The following is a 20,022-nucleotide window of genomic DNA, read 5'->3' on the forward strand; positions in this document are numbered from 1 at the left end:
TGTATTTAGGGTTTCTCATGTCAGCAGTTCCTAGTGAATGCAGCTCTAGTGGCATAAACTTTTCTTTATTAAATTCAGGTGTGCTGAGAAAAAGTAGGTATTTTGAAGAAATTGCTACTAGCATATGTAGTTGCAAGTTGGCTGGAGGATCATCCAGATAGTGCTGCTTTTTGCCTCTTTCTAGAATCACAGAATATCCTCAGTTGGAAGGGACCCATGAGGATGGCCAAATCCAACTCCTGGCTCCACACAGGACCACCCAAAAACCAGACCCTATGTCTGAGAGCCTTGTTCAAGCGCTTCTTGAACTCCAGCAGCTTGGTGCTGTGACCACTGCCCTGGGGAGCCTGTCCCAGTGCCCGACCACCCTCTGGGTGCAGAACCTTTCCCTAACACCGAGCCTGACCCTCCCCTGTCCCAGCTCCATGCCGTTCCCTCGGGTCCTGTCGCTGTCCCCAGAGAGAAGAGATTGGCAAGATCTCTTCCTGTCTCTGAGATTCTTTCTTGCATAGAGTTACTCAAATAATGAAGACTGCTAATAATCCACTGTGCGCTGTTCAAAGCAGATACGGTGTTGATCACATTGACCACTGACTTCGTGATTTCCAGGTTGGATTATCACAGTAGTTTATGCTTAGAATCAAGTGTGTCAGTTGAAAAGCTCACCTAATTTGACATACCATCTCATCTGCTGAATAGAAGCAATACAAGATCAAACTGTACTCTAAAATGGTGATTTCAATACTGGTGACTGTTTGAGGGCTAGGGTTGTAAGTTCTAAGGAGAGCACCTAAGGAATCAACTCCTCCTCAGTGCCTGTGACATTTCACTGGGCACTTACAAAAATGAGGTACCCATATGGTGGTGTCAGTGCTGGAAGCTTGGTCATTTGCTGGGGACAGGACATAATAATGTGCATTGGGGAAATCAAAGACAAAATATTATTTACCAGAAATAATCCCATTTCAGAATATCTTTCTACCCATCTTCATCCAGAGATAATATTTTTAAATCTGAACGATTCAGGAACCATTCCTGCTTCTTCTTTATTGGCGAGTTGCTGTAATTCCAAAATGTTGTGCAGAGTATTAACCTTTGATACACACACTTTTTTTAAGATTTTGTATTAATACAAGATTTTTTAACTTTGATGGAAGATGTAAGATTGTTGTCTTGGCATTTGGCCAGTGTAAATTCGGAGGGAAATTCCGTGTGTGTTTAGAGACTAATAGAGACATTTGTCTGCCAAGTTGGGTTTTTCCTTTCCTTCTGTAGGGCTCTTTGGAGCTACTTAGGGGCTTGCTAGTTTAACCAAGTGGATGGAACTTTGTGATTAATGTGTTTTGTTAAATGCTTTCAGAAATAAGTCAAAAATGCGCATTCTTTGGGCCTCCACAAGGAGGCATGCAATATCTGGTTTACAGATCCTGTGATTTTTGATCTGCAGGAAGTGTTTAATAACTCTGTCTCACTGAAATACAGTGGTAATTGCCCCTCCAGCTTGCGCTGGTTTTCGAGTGATGTGATGGGGTTAGCTTATGGGGTGAGGAGTTGTTACCTATTAGTTGTGTTTCTGCCAGCCTTATTTTACCATGCTTATGCACAAGAGCCATTTTAGGAAATGTTCCTCTGTGGATTGTTGCAATGTTCACAAATTTGATAATCATGCTTTTTTTTTTTTTTTCTGTCTTCTAAAAGCAGAAATGAGAATAGGGATTGAGACGTTCTTTTCGTTTTTACGCTGTGGTTTGTGGCTACAAGAGACAGTTTGTTGAACGCACATAATGCCAGCAGGGGGCACTTTTGGAACAACAGTCTGTCTCACTTAGCCGTCAGGCACAATATTCCAGCTGTTGTTTTCTAATGGCATTTTTATGTTAACATTTTGGACACATAAAGGGAATCAAACAATTACTGTTTCCTACTTGTTTAACAAAAACAAATGGAAGTCCAGTTCCATCATAATGCATTTGTCCAGCTGTCTTGTAAAGACTCATTTCTTCAATACTGTGCCTTCTTATCTCCTTGAAAGGATAATGTCAAACATGCTTGTATTAAGCCATGAAACTTTCCTGTGATGTAATTAACATTGGAAAATGAGAAAAAGTGTATAAAGTGATAACAATACATAATGTGGTGGTGGTGTGTGTTTGTTTTCAATAATAATGCTTTTATAGGAAGGTGACCTAAACCCAAGGTTTGTTGGAGGTTTTGGAGGGACTTTTAGTAATGCTCCAAGTAATGCTCCTGGAAGGAAACTACCTGTTCCTTCAAGGGTCTGTATGTTTGCAAGCTACCATTATCTTACGTGTGTGTGTGTATATATATATATATATATATATTTAAGAGTGGCAGCTTAGATAATCCTCCATCTGCAAATAATTGAGAGTTGTCGGCATTCCAAGGCTAGAGCAGTTTGTTTGACCTGTCTTTTTTCCTCCTTCACATGGCTTGCAGTGGCAGAGAGAAGGCTTTTTTCTGCTGTATGGGTCAAACTTAGCCCTCGGAAGAAATAAGGAACTGATATTTGGTTATCTTTTCCAAGGTGATTTCAGTGGTGGCTAGAATCTCTGGGGGAAGAGAGAGTGAGAGAGGGGAAAAGAAGGGCCTGAACTTGGACAGTCCCAGAAGCTGAAACAGAAGTTGCAACAACAATTACATTACCCAAAGCAACATAATTTCCAGCTACATGTTTAAAAAATAATTGCCTTCCACGCATATTTTCAATATTTTTCAGTTCATTCAACTGCAGAGCAGCATGCTATGTGAATGAGTGCCCTCAGACTTAGCAGAAATAGCAGTGAAAATTCTGCACCAAAAGTATTACATTCATGTCTTGCTAATGATCTTTATGGGCCATTTCTCTTGCACCATATGGAACTGGAAGGAAGTCAGTGAAAAGCATTAACCGCTAACCTTACTGTACAGTTAGACTACAGTAAGAGCAAAGAAACTCCGTTTCTGTTTTACCAGTGTCACTGACACACATGAAAAAAAAAATAAACTTGCTTTAACTTGCTTTTTGTTTGCAACACTAATTCACAAGTATCTCTGAAGAGTGTTTCGTGGTAGCAGATTTTCAGCCTGTGTTCTTACCACATGAAACGTGTATGTGCGGGACACGAGGTACTGCAAGTGAGAGAAGGCGAAATTCCACCTTAAATGTATGAGTTATTTTGTGCTCCTTTGTTTTCAAAGCTATCCCTCTAGTTCACAATGAAACTGGAAAACAGAAGTAGTATATGCTGCTCGTGGTCTGCACGCTGAACTTTAAGACGTTTGCTTGTCGTGTCATCACCCAGCCAGGGAAGGACAAATCAAGGTCTGCCAGTCATTTCAAGCCTTCCCTTGCAGTCTCACAGGAAAGCTGAATGGTGGTAGTATGTTACCACTGGGAATGGCATTAACGACAGCTGTGGGAAAATATGATAAACAGGGGTGTTAAACATCCCAAGCGCCGTTGCAAATCAGAGTCATAAAAAAAGTAGGGTTACAGGGACAGCTAGAGGTCATCCAGACTTCGTCCCCCCACCCTTTGTTCCTTCTGCCATCATCTGCTTGTGTGCTTACTGTGATTCATGCTAGTTTGCAAGGGCAGGGAGAATCACTTCTGGGGGTGAAAGAGACAGAGGACTTAGGGAACTTGGGGCTTCCTCATGAGCATCAGCCAGCACAGTGCCAGCTCTTGAACGTACACCTGGGCTGTCCTCCACAGCAGTGAGGCTGCTCTAGCCCTGCATGCCCACATTTATTTATTTAATTATTTGTTTGCTTGACCAAGAAACTTTTGCATCTCACACAGCATACGTTTGTGATTGGAGGTGCACTTTCATGTGCCTGAAGCACATTTTGAAAAGTGGATGGCTGCTGAAGTGGCTACTGGATTTTAAAAGTCATTCAGCCCTGGAGATGAGGGCAAGCAGTTCAGACGTCTGGGACTGGTGGACCTGTACGGATCCCACCCGTTGAACTTTCTGATTGCTCAGGGAGCTTAGCAAACTGTAGGAGCAACTGGAATACAAATAAAGAACTCTTAGATATGATACCAATCCGTTGCTGTCACCAGTTGTTTTATTCTTGTTTGTTTGTTTTGTTTAAATATATGGAATCTGAGACACAGTGGGAGGGCAGGACACAAAGAGATGATCACAGTATGTACAATTCTCATATTCGAATCTTTTCGTGAAGTGGGACCCCAGCAGCTATACTAGGCTGCTCTGTACCCAGCGCAGCCGAAGTTACCAGCTGAGCACCTTGCAGCAGCAGCACAGGCTGCGTGCGGGATTTTCCCTCTTCCCCTCCCACGGGGAAGGGCCCTTGACTAAAGAAAGTCAAAGGTAACAGTCTCCTTTACCTCAATGGATACCATTTTAAGCACTGTTTTGTTCTGTTCCTTTCCTTGCAAAAACAATCCTATCTTTCCTTTGGAAAGAGGGTGGAACTGTTCCGAATCCAAATGACCCAGTGGGTGTCCGTAGGAGCCACTTTCCCCCGCCTGGGGGCTCAGCCACGAGGGCTGCGTTGCTCTCACCTGGCAGGTGCAACTCATAGCAAATAGAGAAAATGCTGAATTCAGCCTTCTGAAGAATTTAGCTTAGTTAGAAGTGTTTTTGTAATAATGCATCACTTCCTTCCTCTGTGCTGATGTTTTCTGAACTTTCATCATCTTCCTCTGTCAGCTTCACCCTTCTGATGAAGAAGTAGTTCATTTTTTTAGGAAAAAAATATTGCTGCTGATTGCCCGTGACGCTCAGCGATAAAAATAGAAGCTGAAGTTCCACAGCCTCAAGTTTCATAAGGTTTCCATCCTCATGTTTCACAAAGTGAGCCTCTTCCTACTTCCAGTTTTTATCTAACAGAGTAATTGCGCCTCTCCTGAAGGAGACGAGTTCTTAGGCAAAAGATCTCACTAGGGCGACCGTGTGTCCTTGTAGCTCTGTGAGTCATTAAAACAGAATCACAAAATTCAGAATAAAATGCTCATACTGGCAGCACTGATGCTGGTCTCCCAAGATCCAGTTGAAAAAGCAGGCTTGCCTCCTGTGAGTTCTGCTGCGTTTGGTTTTCCAGAACACCAAAACACGAGACACAGACACCTACTGCTGGCTCTGTTTTCAGATGGTGGTGTTTCTTTCAGGTGGTTCTGGAGCACTTGTCACGATAACCTTGCAGAGCTCCTCTCTCCAGCAAGGTGCTCCTGTTGAGGACAACTCCAAAGAGGAGGTAAGCTTCCCGAGTTACAAGCGCCAACCCCACAGTGTGACCAGGAGATGAAAAGATAGGAGTACATCCAGATGTGGTACATTGCCAGGGCTTCTCGAGGAAATCTGGCTGTGTCCTGAAAAATGGGAAAAGAGAAAGTCTTCATGAAACCAGTGGCTTGACAAGAAATGTCTTTGAAATTTGTGTCAGAGATTTTTATATGAATGCCCTCCTGGAAGATTGCTTATAAAATCGTGGATTTTGGCCCATTTTCAAAATTCTACTTTTTGTGCATATGTGTGTTTGTGTCATACAGAAAAGCCAGCTTTGAGGTACTGCAATAAATCATTTTTTGTCTTAGTAGAGGAGGCACAGACACTCAGCAACAATTAATACAACTTCCATTTCTGAATGGCTGGGAATATTTGTTCAAAATCCTGATAGAACCACAACAACCAAAAAAGTATAAATAAATTGAAGTTCTGTACAGTGAGCCTGAGGTAGGCGTTTTGATTAAGAGTTATTACCATTATCTATATAGCAATATAAAAATATAAAATGTGAATCTTTTATATTTATATAAATATAAAAAAGCCTAGGCCACGGAGACTCAGATGGCAGTAGCACTGTGCAACGCTCTTTGCAGTGTGGATTGGCATGAACCACAGGATAGCCTTGCCAAAGCTGCTACCTGCACCCCATGATGAAGGTAGTACAAAGACAAAAAGAAAAAGATTTTGAACCCCTGACTTAAGCAGTACAGAGGTTTTTTCCCCACAGCTGTTCAGGTCAAAGTCCTTCTCTGGGAAGATGTTGCTTTCTATACCAGTTTTTAGGCTGCTCCAATTGCAGTAGTATCTCAGGACCTGCAGGCAGTAGCTTTCAGAGTGTTGTACTCTTGTCACCAGTGTGAGTTTTTCCTCCTCCTCTCCCTAGAAGGAGTATGATGTATTAACGTGTAAAGAACAAGTTAATGTCGGGAGTCCTCAGTAATGCTTTGAAGTAAATGTGAGGTGATAGCAAGTCTCCTGGTGTCTTGTGACCTCTGCCAGGCCTATGCACTTCCCTTTGTCCCAGAAATAAACTTAAAACAAGGTTTCTATTAGCCCAGAGGGAGTCTCCCGAGACATAGTGACAGTAAAGTGACAGTAAAATTGGGCTTTTTAAAATAAATAGGAAAAAAAATCAACCCAGCAAATAAATGAATAGAAATGGAGCAAAGGTGAAACAGATCAAAATTGTTCCAGTTTTATAAAAAAAAAATAAATATCTGCTGATCTGGTTATAATGACTGCACAGCGTGAGAACTGTTTCTGCATACAGCAGCCTTTTTTTCTCTCAGCAGGTCTTTTATCTTTTCAAAGTCCCTTCCAAAATAGCAACTAATATAGAACAAATTATTTTCCTGCCTTTCTTAAGAAATTGCCAAAAATAAAAAAAAAAAAGCCTGGGTGCTGTGTCTGCCTTTTTTTTTTTTTTTTTAAGCTTTAAAAAATAATGTTGACAACAGGAAATATTTTTTCTTTTTGCAAAAACGTATGTTTTAAAAGTTAGGCTTTTTTTCTTTCCACCATCCACAACACCCGCCACTCCCCAAAATCCAGCAGTAGAAAAGCCTTCAGATGTGTAAGGTTTGTGATTCAGTTTATCCTACTATAGCAAATTTGAAACACTCTCCCTTCTCCTAATCTATTTATTTATTTATTTATAGAAATACATTTTCATGGTGAGCAATTATTTCTATTGAGGAAAAGTTGTCAGAGAGCTTTCAACCAAGCCAAATATATATACAGTTATCTCCTTTAAATACAGGCGTTTTTATGCTCACCCTATTTGCATTTCGTTTTGAAAAAGTTTCATTAAAATTTTTGACCCTTGACAATTTCATATTTCTTGTGGAAGGTAACAGCTAGAAGTATTCTATCTCCTGTTTTATTTGCTTTTACGATGTTCTCATGTAGTGTTGTGTCACTGAAGGCATACGGCACCATCTTATATGTAACTTCATGTTCTATGAAGACCTCTAAGCCAGGAGAGCTAATATAGACCTAATATAACTCTAAGAGGAGTTATATTAGGTTTAAAAAAGACATTTCCTGTAACTTTTTTAATTGTTTATGGCCCATGAGGTATAAAGCTGAAATTTTCTGCATGATAATGATGAAACACTTCAACAGTTCTCTTCCTTAGTTTCTATTTGAGTTTATTGCCACCCAGTCTTGTTGCAACATCTTACTGTGGCTGAACATACTACATTAACTTTAATATAATGATTGTCATGTAATTGATTATATCTTTCAGCTACGCTAAGTAAAATACAAATTACAGCCATTATTTTTTATATGAGAAAGTGTTACAGGTTTGATGACACCAATTTAAGATTTTGTAGAGCTGTTATGAATAATTTGACTTACAAACAGGATTTTTTATGGGACATTTTCTTGACCACGGCATGTCAGGGCTGGACAGCACTTCTGTATTGTATGTACTTAAGAAGCGTTTGTAAGTGACCTTACTATTCTTACTTCTCTGTAATGATTAAACCTAGACTTTAGCATATGCCTTGTATTTCAGAATTGCTGTCAGATGAGATCTACTTAAATTTTCCTGAAGGACCTTATGTGGAGTCATCATTCTTGTATTTTTAGCATATTTATTACTTTGTTTACTGAAAAATACCCTCAAATCTCTTGATTTAGTAGTTCATTCATACCGTGGTAATTTACAAAGGTCTTATCTCCCAGCATGGTGTGGCTTCAAGTTACCTGTGTTTTATTGATTTTTATGATGCTCTTAATGGTGACTGGCTTTACAGACTGGGGACCACTGGCACTTCAGTATTCCTCTTTCTGTGGTCTAGGTCTGTGTTGGTGGTAAAGGTAATTTTTCCCTGTCTGAACAGCTGGATCTAAGTTTGTATTTTGCTAGAAGCATCTTGGATTTTCTCTGTTCAACACAGTTTATCAATCTACCAAATTCAAAGTAATAAATTTAAATTAATTAATTTAATCAAAGGTAATCACTCAGACACTTAGCACGTTAAGGATTGTTGCCTTACCAGAAGCGGAATGTTCCTCCCCAGTGCTAGATCGATCTGGGGAAAAAAACAAAACAAAACACAAAAATCAAAGTTATTTGTTTAACCTGAGGAAAAGAGTGTCAATAATTCATCTAAGGGTTAGCAGTTTTTCTTAGAAGGAATATATTTAACAAATAAATTGAAAGTTTAAGTGTGATTACAAAATTAAATCAGAAGAAAAGATGCTTTACTGCTTCCAAAAATGAGATGATGAAAACAATTTGGCTTTGCATTTTCAAAAAAGAAAAAAAAATCAATTTTGAAAACTGCAAAACATTTCACTTTTAGATTTGCTGAACAAAAGTATATCACTTTCCATTTCAAAAGCATTTGTCTCTTGAGAATTATGTGATTTAAAACAAAGATATAAAGGGTGTAAACGTCTTGAAAAACAAATCTTTTCTCTTTTAAGCTGAATGAAAAGTGTGTCATTGACTATAATGAAAATTTCCAGCCAATTTGTACAAACAACCTTAACAAACTATGATTTCTTTTGACTTTTATCCCCTTTTTAATTTTTTTTTCAGTCAGTCAACTGGTCAAACCAAATACCCGAGCATTCCACTAGCCATACTTTTAAGTAATTCAAACATGTTCGCTCAGCTGTTTGGCATTATTCAATTGGGGGTTATGGTCTTGGTCATTTTCCTAGAGAAGAAAAAAAATATTCTTGCTTCATGAGTCCAGCCTTGTCACAGCTACAAGGCAAAAGGTAATTAGCAACTGGCTTCCTGTCATCTGAAAGGGTATTGGCCTGGACTTTGAATTGCCAATGGTGAAGATAATCCTGCTTCGTGGACCCAAGTACAAACAACGAAATAAACTCTCCCATCCCCCTGGGAACAAGGTGGATCCAGTACAGTACAGCATCCCAAGTAGCCAAATGCTTAAAAGTCTGGAGACGTCATTAATGTCTCCTGGAAAGGGAGGGGGAAGAGCCAGGTGGCTTGCCCTCAGGAGTCCTACTAATTCTGTGGATATGCTGTGATGAAGCGAAGATGCGTTTATTCTTCTTCTCCCATCATATTCTTCCAGCAAAAGCAAGGAACAGAGTGAAACTGCATGAAGATTTGCTTTAAAAATTGAACTCAACCAACAATGGCCATTATGTGTGGCTTGTCTGCAAGAAATGCTTCCCTCAACCCCTTCCCTCTGAACTAAACAAAAATCTTACCTGATACATTGAGCTGAATTTTAGATTTCTGTGTTGGGGTGGGATGATTCCCAGTCTGCTTAGAGATGCAAGAATATACAGCTGCATCCTCTAGCTGGACATTGGAGAGCTTAAGGGAAAAGTTGCCGTGCTTCACCTGGTCCAAAAACAGACTGGTTCTGCCACTGTAATATGTATTCTGGAACGTCGGCTTATCTTCCCCATTGTGAAAAAAGTGCACTATGTTAGACTCTATCTGCCAGTAGAGCATCAAATTGGACACATCCAGTTCACTGGGAGAGGTGGTGGCGCAAGGCAAAATGACACTTTCTCCAACGAACGCATGGCACGTTGTGTCTGGTTGACCTGGAATAAAAACAGACAACTTTCTCAGCACACAGCAAAGCTAGGGACACCAACTTTCCTATACTTTTCCTTCCTCACATTGTTATTGCCTCTCTTCCTAGCCTTTTCCTCTCTTTTCTTCTGCCGGTGTCCTGCTCCCAGCCAGGCAGGAGGCAGCACGTGCTATGTCTGGACTGAGGGCTACGTGTGCTCAGTGCCCAGCAGGACAGATGTTGCTGCATGCAAATTGCACCCACTTCATCAGCGTGGGTGCTGCTTGAATTTGTCTCCTTAGCTGGTGATTTTTCTCCACAGTGTCTATGAATATTTTATAATATTTTATATTATAAATTTATATATTTAATATATAATAATTTTATATATTGAATAATCAGATAATTTAAATTAAACAGTTCAAAAGGGGAGGAAGGGATGTGGGGATGTGAAGACAGACAGATGTGATTGAACAACTTTTGGTTTTGGAGGAAGTCTGGCTGAAAAAAAAAGGAGAAGCATGAAAAAGGTGTTGCTGTTGTCAAGAGAAAAGTCCTGAAGGAGTTTGATCTCCCACAGCTCCCTTTGCCACCTATCCTGTCATGGCTTCAGACTTGTAAATAAGGTGCAGGGTCCTTGAAGGAGCCTGACCTGGTGAAGACGGTCTGACAGAACGGGGCTCCTTTCTGCAACTCTGTCTGGGTGCACTCAAGGCTCCTCCTAACACTTGTCTCTGGGCTTCTCATACTCTTTGGGATATCCTCCCAGCACCCCAAAAAGGTCTGCCATTCTCCCTCTAGCTCCTTTTCCAAGGCCTCAAGGAGATGGACTATTGGTCCCTGGGTATACTCTGTGCATGTGGCCTGCGTGTGTCTGGCAGAAACGTTACCAATCAATTCCAGCAAACGCAAGAACCGCTGTGAACGTATCCTGCTGGTGAGCAAACAGGCAGGCAGAGGGGGAGGCCAGGTTTCTATGCATTTCTAGCTGTTTTTTTTTTCTTTTTTTTTGCTTGTTTGTTTATTTTTAAAGAATAAAAGCAAGCATTAAAGCATGGGCAGCTAGGTATTGTCAGCACAGAATGAAATTAACGCTTTGACCAAACTTGTTTCGCAAAATGATGTTATAAATTAAAACAGATGAATTAGTTTGGATGGGAAACTTTCGTCCCCAACAGGGAGCAAAAACAAAAGCAGCATGAGTTTGGGATTGTGCCAGAAAGAAAAGCTACATCTCACTGTGAAACAGCTCAATCTGTTTTCATGGCCAAAGTTCTGAGAAGCATCAGGGGTAATTAATCAGACTAAATATAGAAATAAAATGTTCTTGGTGGCACTGTAGCCATTCTAGTGTTGTAGGCCTGTAAGCCTGCCAGATCTGTGCATGTATTGGGCTAAAGACCAAAGAGAGCCCCAGTTCCCTCGTGAGGTCTCTGATACCGGCCAGGGCTCCGCTGGTTGCATGCTGAGGGCTACGTTTCCATATTTATCAGTGTCTGGTTTGAGGCTTGTTTGTTCTCACACTGTGTCCTTCCAGACAGACATAAAAGCAGAACGAAAAGTATCATATGGATCACTAAATCACAGTGCAAAGTGAATGTCTTCTATTAAAATTTTTTTCACCGAACATCTGCTTTCCTTAGGTTTGCAGATTTTTCAGCTGAAAATCCCAGTCCACTTTTGCCCCACAGTTTAAACCTTTATCTAAAAAAACCACAGGGACCAGAATTTCAGTAACATACAAATAATTGTCTTATTATTTTATTTATAATCAAATCCAGCACCCGCCGCACTGCATGCTTGCTGCCAGAGGATGTATGACCCTGCACACCCTGAGGAGGTCACCTCAGCTGTGCAATTAGCAATTAGTGCTGTACCCTGGCACTAGCTATACCCAGCACACCTGGAGGGCCACCACCAGGTGAGGAGGGGCAAGGAGGGGAGGGAGCAGCCTGAGCTCCATCCCTCAGCACTTGGGGCCCCAGGCAGCTGAGCAAGGCTGTGCTCGGTGGTCTCTCCAAGGCAAAGCCGTGTCTGAAAGAGGGTTATTGCTGACCGTGGTTGGCTACAGTGGGAGGAGGAGTGTGTCTGGAGCTGCTGCAGGTGTTTTGTAAGCCCAGGAAAAAGAAAACCTCCAGAGGGGCTTTCTGGTGGGGTGAATCCTGTCCACAGGATGCTATTAGGAGTGCTAGCAGTGTACTTAGTTGCACATAGGTGAAGAAAAGATAATCCCAAAGTCAGCAAAACTTGTTGCTCTATTTGGGAAAACAGACAAAATTTTGTTTAATGAGGGAAAGGGGAAAATAGTGTCTGTCCTATCTCTGGATTGTGTTCAGTTCTAAACTTGATAGCAGCTTTGGAAGTGCATCAGTTTTCTTTTTGTCACTTCAGTCTTTTTCTGAAGACTGAGGACACCAGCGTTCAGCACACCTAAGTCTAGCATAACTCTTCATTTCCTGCATAAGGTGGTATACACATTTCTTAACACTAGCGATGAGTGTGTAAACACCCATGGGGTCCAACCCACCCTGCCCTAAGAGGAGGCTCTGGTGGAGTTGTCTGGGGTGAGAACAGGTGACTGAAATCTGGCTGTAATGAGTTAATTAACAGAGCCTCCAGGCTCATGAGGTCCTTTGTAGATGGGAAGACTTTTGAGCACAAGCTGAATATGAAAGCCAGCCTTGAGAAGCAGGCTGAAGTTAAGGCTGACTAGGTGATATTTGTTAAGCTTCTTACCAAAGCCCTTGATACAGCAGAAGGTGTGGAAGAAGATTTTCCTGACCAGAAGACTGAAGCACTCATTCAATGAGCCCCAGGAATGGTGGCGGCCTGCTACTGGGATGTGTGGAGTGGAGTGAGCAGCACTCATCTATCTACCTGGAAAGCTCGGTGTGTGTGGCCTTGTGCAGATCTCTATGCTGGCAAAAACGTGTGTTGGCACACAGCTTGCGCTTGCAGATGTGGGACTCAAACATAAGGTGAGACTAGGTTTTATTTCACGGTTTTGTTCTTTTAAAAGCAATTTGGAGTTTAAATGCTGGCACAAGGTTCAAGATTATCAAGGTGAAATTAAGAGTGGTAACTTGGCCAATTCATATGATCTCCATGATGAATAAACACTGCTGCTTCAGTAGTCAAAGTGTGGTGCAGGGAAACTCCTAGAGACATGGCTTTTTTGTTGGTCTCTCCTCCCCCTCCTGAAGGTGATCTGTGGCAACCATCTCTGTTTTCTCAGTTGTGTATTGGTTGCACCAGAGGAATGTGAGATGCCAGGAGGAGATCCAAAATTTATGCCTTATGGAAAAGGGCCTGGGAGAGGAAGGCTCTTGAACCTCTCTCTCTCTCTTCCCTACCCACCTCCAAGTTCACTTTGATAATACTAGTGAAGTTTTGATGCTAAACAAAGAAAGTTACAGAAATAAAGGGATAAGCAGAAAAGTGTTCTGGTGTTAGAAGTGTGGCAGTGGGAAAATTCTTGTGTTTTGTTGAGTGAGTACTCATGAGTTCAAACTGAAATGTGTTACCCTGACAAGGTAATCTTGTATGATTCCTCACAGGATAGCGTCTCACCTATGTGCTAAAGTATTTGAAGAGGGGTAGGGGACTGTTTGCAATCCTAGTTGCTTGCTCAGAAATACTGAATTTGAACTTCCTTATTTAAAGGGGAAAAATGAGTCAAAGGGTAAGCACTTCAATGGCTCAGAGTGTTTACAGGTGCACTCATCCACCAAAAGAGCATCTTGAGTTGCAATAGGCTTTTCACGCAGCTCTGCAGAAACATATGGAAGTTTTCCCTAAAAATGCTAACTGTGCTCCTAGAAGAGAGGGAGAGACCACTTCCAGATGACGCATAACCTTCTGGGCCACTACAGCATCTGGTAAAAGTGGGGCATTTCTGAACAAATGGAGGAGTCTTGACCCCGCACAGAGGTCTTAATGTTGCTGAACTTAAACTTCAAATACAGAAATTACAGGGAGTTGCCCCTGCAGCTTGAGAGAGAAAACTCCCTTACCAGCATGTACTAGCTTATCTCTTTAATAGGGATGGTCATGATATATAATGCCAGAAGCCCAACTGTGCTAGAACTTGGTAGTACGTGTGCAAAGATTCTAGGGCAGAGAGGGTTGGTGGGCTCCAGTCCTTTTACTTGCCCTGCTATCCCTGTAGAAAGCCATTTATGAGTTAAGTAAGGAATAAAAATAATACAAGGCAGCTGGGATTATGAAGAATGAGATTTCAAGCCATCCTTAATATTACAGAAATGGTGGAGTACTCTAAGATTGTGGTCAGGATGAACTTTTATAGGTGGAGATTTGTAAGTCTGAAACACCTAAACCTCATAAACACCTATTTCAGATAAACTGTATCTCAAAGTTATTGCCTGCGCTTGTAAACCTTGCACTGTGATGAAATAAATCCAAAGTAAAACGTGGCACATACTTGTTCTGTTCAAAGATTCCCAGTGGATCATTATCATAATTGCAGTTTGAGTATTTATGGGTAAATATTTCCACAACTCTTAGACATGTATTATAGTATATTTACCTCTGGGTAGAGATGCAAACAGCAAGCAGGCAACCGTCCAGAGAGTCTCCCTAATAAAATGAGAGAAATAGAAATGCTGAAAACTTTGTTGGAATGCTAGAGGAGAGATCAATGACCTTTTCTTTAGCATAATTTATGCTGTTTCACAAATTCCTCAGCCGTGAAGAAAATTTGGATGCAGAACTGGATGGCTTAAAATCCCTGTCTTGCTTTGTTGTCTTGTTTTGGTGTGTTGTAAATCCTGCCTGCAGATCTGAGCTTTCTCAGTGGTCATAATGGGATGGGGCTTCAGTCATAAGCACAAGAACCACAGTACCCTCTCACTTTCTCATGTAGACAAAGTTAACTGCATATGCATAGCCATAGTTTATTCCCGAGATTATTCTCTATTGGTAATTAGGCAAAATTCTCTCTGCCCACAAACTTCAGCTGCTTTGCAATATGAGAAAAAAACATAGCTTACCATTTCATTTTTGTGGCTTCCCACCTCTTAGGAACCCTTCCACGTCACTGACTTCACCAGGCTCTCCAGCTGCTCCTTTAGTCTCTACAAAAGCAAAAGAGTGAAACGTGCTGTGACTTTTGTTGCCATAAGCATTTCTCTAGAAGGGAATAAGATATTTAGTAGTGCTTGGTTTTCTGTGGTTCATTCTTTCTTCTTTCACTATGTGTATACAATACCAGGAATTTATTTTCACATGTAGGATGGATATGAGTCATAAACCATGCAGTGACCTGCCCTGAGCTTTCAGCCCACTGTATAGGATTCTTGTTCTATAGCTGGGGAGATCAAAGAAGATGGTGAAACCTAGTGGGTATCATAATGATCAAGAGCAGTAAACGCTGTACCTCAGACTCTAGCAAATATGGCCCAAGCAGCATATCTACCAATAAAACACAGACGTACCTGATAAGCCTGTAGGGGAAATACTGATTAAAAGAGCTTCTTCTTTGAGGAGGCTGTTAAATCAGGCTGTTAAATCTTTCTCAAAGAGGAGGAGGAAAAAAAAAAAAAAGGCAAAGAAGAAAAGGAGTGTCATTTTTGGCTTCCTCTCACCATCTTCTCAGCACCTTGTAGCTTAAGGAATACAAATATCTGATTGATGTTTCCTCCCCAGTGTGCTCCAGAGATAATACGGTGAAAGTAGTGGCTTGGCCAAGGTCCTCTTCTCTTTCCACTGAGTCAGCTCTGTGAGGGAAAGGTGACAGGGCTGTTCTTGTGCCTGTTACTTCTGGTGAAATCTAGTGAATCTTCTAGTGGAAAGTGTCCATACCCAAGGCAGGAGGGTTGGAGTTAGATGATCTGCAAAGTCCCTTCCAACCGAAACCATTGTGTGACTCTATGAAATGGTGCTTCCTGGGGTAAGCAAGATCCAAAATGCAACCCTGGGGGAACCTACTAGTCCCACAAGGGCTGAAACTTGTGTGCTCATGCTCTAAAATCTAGTCTCAAGAGCTGAATTTCTGTGCTTTTCTCTCACTCCTCATGACAAAGCCCTGGTTATGCTTTGTTTACCAGCCATTTCCTGGTACACAGTGCAAGCCATCTGGCACCTTCTTGTAGAGAGCTGAAGACGGGCGTCTGCTGGGATTCCTGCCCTGGCCCTACATCCTGAACTGTGAAGTGTTGAGCTTGGTCTGTGACATCGTGATGGATGTCTTGGGTGTTGGAAAGCTCAAGGCATCTCCCAGGCAGGTCAATACAGCTCTTGTGGTGGAGGTTAGCTTAGAGTTGAGCTCAGTGTGCACGACTGATGTTTTGAGAGCTGGCACAAGGCTGCTGGTGCACTGCTCCATGGTGGTTTGAGAAGAGCAAGCAGGTGATGTGTACTGGCTGACACAACTGGTGCAGAGAAGGATTTTGTTCAGAGGTGTAAGCACCGTGAAACCCTTGCCTGTTTGACTTTTTTCAAGGATTAAAAACAATGTGTCTTGCATGTTTTTGATGACCTTCTCCTGTGGTTGCCTCCATCTCCACTGTAATGGTTATTATTTCAAGCAAGGATATACATTTATGCAAAGTGAGCTTATTCCATATGTTTCCTTCCTTTAGAAAATTAAACTTATACGCTGACGATATCCTCACTCTCAGTTTTGTATGGGTGTTCTGCTCTACATAAGGCTGCTTTACAAAACCACCAGCAGCAAACTTATCCTGGCCCTGGGACAAGAACAAGGTGAACCTGGAGGGACCGTGGCTCCATGCCAACTTGCTGCTCTGCAGCAGCGAGGTCTCTTGCTGGGCTGAAGGAGGACAGCTGGGTGGCCGATGCTTTGCAGCTGTGCTCTGCAGTGGTCCTGCAGCTGTGCCTGTGCTCTCAGTTGGCAACAAGGTGTCCTTATGATATCTCTTATATAGAAAGAACTCAAAAGTTAGTAGATGTGGCCAGCTAGGAGGTCTGTGTAAAGGTACGGTAGCAGCAGACAGGAATGACCCTAAAGTCAGAGCCCCTAGAAGTGATGTAGTTTGTTGGTTTTTTTTTTTTTTTTTAAGTTAGTCCTTTTCTAACAGTTTTCATTCTGACTCAAGAGCCAAGTGAAGGCTGTTGTTCCAGCCAAGCCAGCTTGTTTTGCATCACTGGCTTTGGCTGGTTTACTCACACAGAGTCCCCATGGGGTTTCTGCTTCTCACAAATGTCTGTACTTTAAAAGCCTTGGTTGAAAGAGAAGTGGGATCAGACCTGAAATACCAAACTACATTGGACTTGCATGTGAATGTTGATCTTTCTTTTCACCCACGTGCTTTTGTTACTTCCCTATTGAAGTTTAGGCTTGTGCATAAAGAGGGAGCAAGGAAGGTCTTGTTCTATGTATCTTGTTCCTTGTCTCTAACTATGGGAATGTTTTAGACTGTTCCTGCTGGAGCACCTGGCCCTTAATTTATCTCAATATACTGCTGTTTATTTGAAATAATATTTCTTTCTGGATTGAGCTGACACTGCTTGAAATGGAAACGTCTATGCTGAACCTTCACCAGGATTGTTCTTGGTATGCTAAAGAGGAGATCCAGTCAGTGCAGTTCAGCTGGTGTAAGGTGTTTCAGTTACCGTATGAAGCAGCATCTAAAGTGATTAGTTTGTTTGCTCTTTCATATCTATTTGTTCTTAAGTGCAGGCTTAAATTTGAAAAAAAGTCATAAAACAAATGTTATACATTAGTTTCTTATACCCTCATTTGATTTAAGTCAATCCATTTACTATTCATTTTAATCTGACAAGGGAATTATTTAGGCATGTTTTTATTTTGAGAGGCTAAAACAGTTAACTGAGTAAGACTTCTCAATGAAAAATCATTTCCAGAAGAATGAATACCTCTTTTTTTAACATGCTAACTTGCCTGAAGTAACTAAGGCATGTGAAGTGATTAAAGCATATGATTAAATTGCAAAACTTGGAAATTCTTGGCAACATCTTTGTCGTGACGTAAACGTTAGATGGGTGTGAGGCTATTTACTGAACATGTTCACTCAGCCTGCAAGAAAATGAAATTAACCAAGTAGGAAAACAAAGTGTTCCACATGCCCACAGACTAGCAGGGCTTTGTCACAAAGAAAACTGATTTAAGCTGTTTCTGTTCACCGGGAGGAGGGGAAGGATAGTCAGTGCTGCGGGGGGGGGGAAAGTAACATTTAAACTCTCCGTGTAAAATAAGTTAAAATATTTTCCAGGAGTGCTCTGTTAACCCTGGAAGTAACGTTGCTGCAGTGTGCTAGGGATGCTCCTCTGTGAACAACTCTGCTGGTCACGACAGCTGGGAGAGCAGGAGGGGAAAATGCCTTGGGTAGGAAAGCTGTGCATGAGTCAAGGGCCTGTGCTGTGTGCAAATGGCTTTCCTTTTCTCTACTGCCTTAAGCCTTTCTGTGAGTTCTGTGGGCAGCTGTTTCATCAGAGACCAGCAGTGATGAGTGACACAGCTGGAGTGTGACCCAGCTGTGATTGTACCATGGGGCAGCAGCTCTGGTAGCTGAGCAGTCAGGCTATGCTACCAGAAAAAAACAGCTGGTTTCAGCTGTGAAAGCCCTTGCTGCAGAGAGTGGCTGGTTTGGGATCTAGAGCAGAAAGGATGTTTGACCTGGGAACTGACTGTGAGAAGCTGCTCTGGGAGGGAGGGCTGGCTGGGGCAGGGAGGAAGAGGAGGAAGATGCTGGAACCCTTTTGACACCGAGGGGGTACCTCTGTGCGGTGCTTGCTGGGTATGACACCGATTTTTAAAGCTGCTGTGGGCTACATGGATGCAACATTTGCATGTTATATTAAAGGGACCAACCTGTTTGGCATCTTTTCCACTTGGTTCGCCAACTTCCAGCGCTGGCTGAGTAGCACAGGTAATTCTGCTGGGCACGGAATAAATGGTGGTACAGGTTGGGGCAGGCACCAGCTGGAGGAGACGCCAGCAGTTCTGGAATGGTTGGTCAAAAGCATTTAGCAGACGAATGAAAGCCACTGCCAAGAAGGAAACATCTCCTTATTCACCTGGCAAAGATCTGCAGCTTAGTCACTGATGGTTTCTTCTGGTTTTTATCCCATGTGCCTTTGGCTTTCACAAATAAACTTATGCTAACTGGCTGCTACTACTTATGCTTGGGGGGGGAACACCTTTCTCCCTGTCTTTGAGAAATCCTGAGCGCACCCTGAGCTGAGAAATGTCACTTTACTGTTCCTCATACACACCCAGGCAATCTTCTGTCACTTCTTTAAATGTTCTGTCTGTGTAACCATGCGGTCCTTTTACCTTTGCTAGTAGAAAGCTGATGAGCGAGTTTACGAGCAGAAATTATGATGTCTTCTTGAATAAAGTTCTTGTGATGCAACAGCCTGTACTGAAACTGCGTGATTATTTCTGATCTTATCTGAAAGAAACCTATAAACAAAATGAGGCATCGTTTAGACAGCTGTCTTATAATTAGTCTAAGGAAAGAGTTCAGGGATATCAGTGAGGGACATGCTAGTGTGTATCAAAATATGACCACAGCTTTCTACTTTAAGGTGTTAGCTGTTGAAGTAAATTACCTTGATTTAGAAGTAATTTTCTAGGGATTTGTGAACAATGGCAAGTAGTGTTTATGTAGCTGAACTGTTGTGTAATTCACCCTCTCTGCTCAAGGCAGTGGGGGAAAAAGTGGCCTTTGCTACCTGGGGGAATGTCCCGACCTTTAAGCTACAAAACATGCTGTGGTGGCAGCCAAGTTCTGGAGGAAGATCTTGATCTTCAGGTGCACCGTAGGAAACTTTGTGCGCTTGTGAGGCTGAAGGCTGGCCTGGTTTTAAAGTTTGTTTGCTTTAGTAAGGTTTATAGCTGTTAAAACTATCCGAACTCGTCCTTATCTGCTTTTCACCAAAGCACCATGTACTCTGTCCGTGTTTCCTTTCTCTTTTCCCTGCTTGTGCCCCACTCACACCACCTATTTGCAGAGGTGGCACGTGGTGGGTGGAGAGCGGGCTTTGGGTTTGCCTACATTTTCCTGTGCTGCTGGAATTTCCCACTGCCTAATGCTTATCGTGAGCAACAGTCAGGCTCTGGGGACTGGAAGATTGTCAATTGTATTATGTACTCTGAAATGTTATTCCTTCTCGGGGTTAAAGAATAGAAGAGTGACTGTGTGTGATTCATTCCAAGTAGAGAGCTGTACCCCATACAGAGTCTTACAGTGGGAGCTTCCATCTATTCTCCTGACTGCATAAATAGTTCTGGTATATATTTAAAT

At 42.0% G+C, this 20,022-nt stretch overlaps 1 protein-coding gene across 7 annotated transcripts in view; it reads right to left on the reverse strand.

The window, feature by feature from the left end:
* Positions 1–4,053: 4,053 nt before the first annotated feature.
* The window catches only part of LOC121064163 (programmed cell death 1 ligand 1-like), a 34,866-nt gene continuing 18,897 nt past the window's right edge, over positions 4,054–20,022 (reverse strand). For 3 of the 7 annotated variants that reach the window (XM_040545454.1, XM_040545451.1, XM_040545455.1), the window contains 6 exons: positions 19,050–19,178; positions 14,782–14,865; positions 14,319–14,368; positions 9,456–9,800; positions 8,261–8,296; positions 4,054–5,338 (listed from right to left, as the gene is read on the reverse strand). In XM_040545454.1, coding sequence (XP_040401388.1) covers positions 5,238–5,338; positions 8,261–8,296; positions 9,456–9,800; positions 14,319–14,368; positions 14,782–14,789 — 540 coding nt within the window. In that variant the 5' untranslated portion in view covers positions 14,790–14,865; positions 19,050–19,178 and the 3' untranslated portion in view covers positions 4,054–5,237. The other 4 variants (XM_040545453.1, XM_040545449.1, XM_040545450.1 and 1 more) reach the window with 2 other exon arrangements.

The sequence above is a fragment of the Cygnus olor genome, chromosome 1, assembly GCF_009769625.2.
Source record: "Cygnus olor isolate bCygOlo1 chromosome 1, bCygOlo1.pri.v2, whole genome shotgun sequence".
Lineage (NCBI taxonomy): Eukaryota > Metazoa > Chordata > Aves > Anseriformes > Anatidae > Cygnus > Cygnus olor.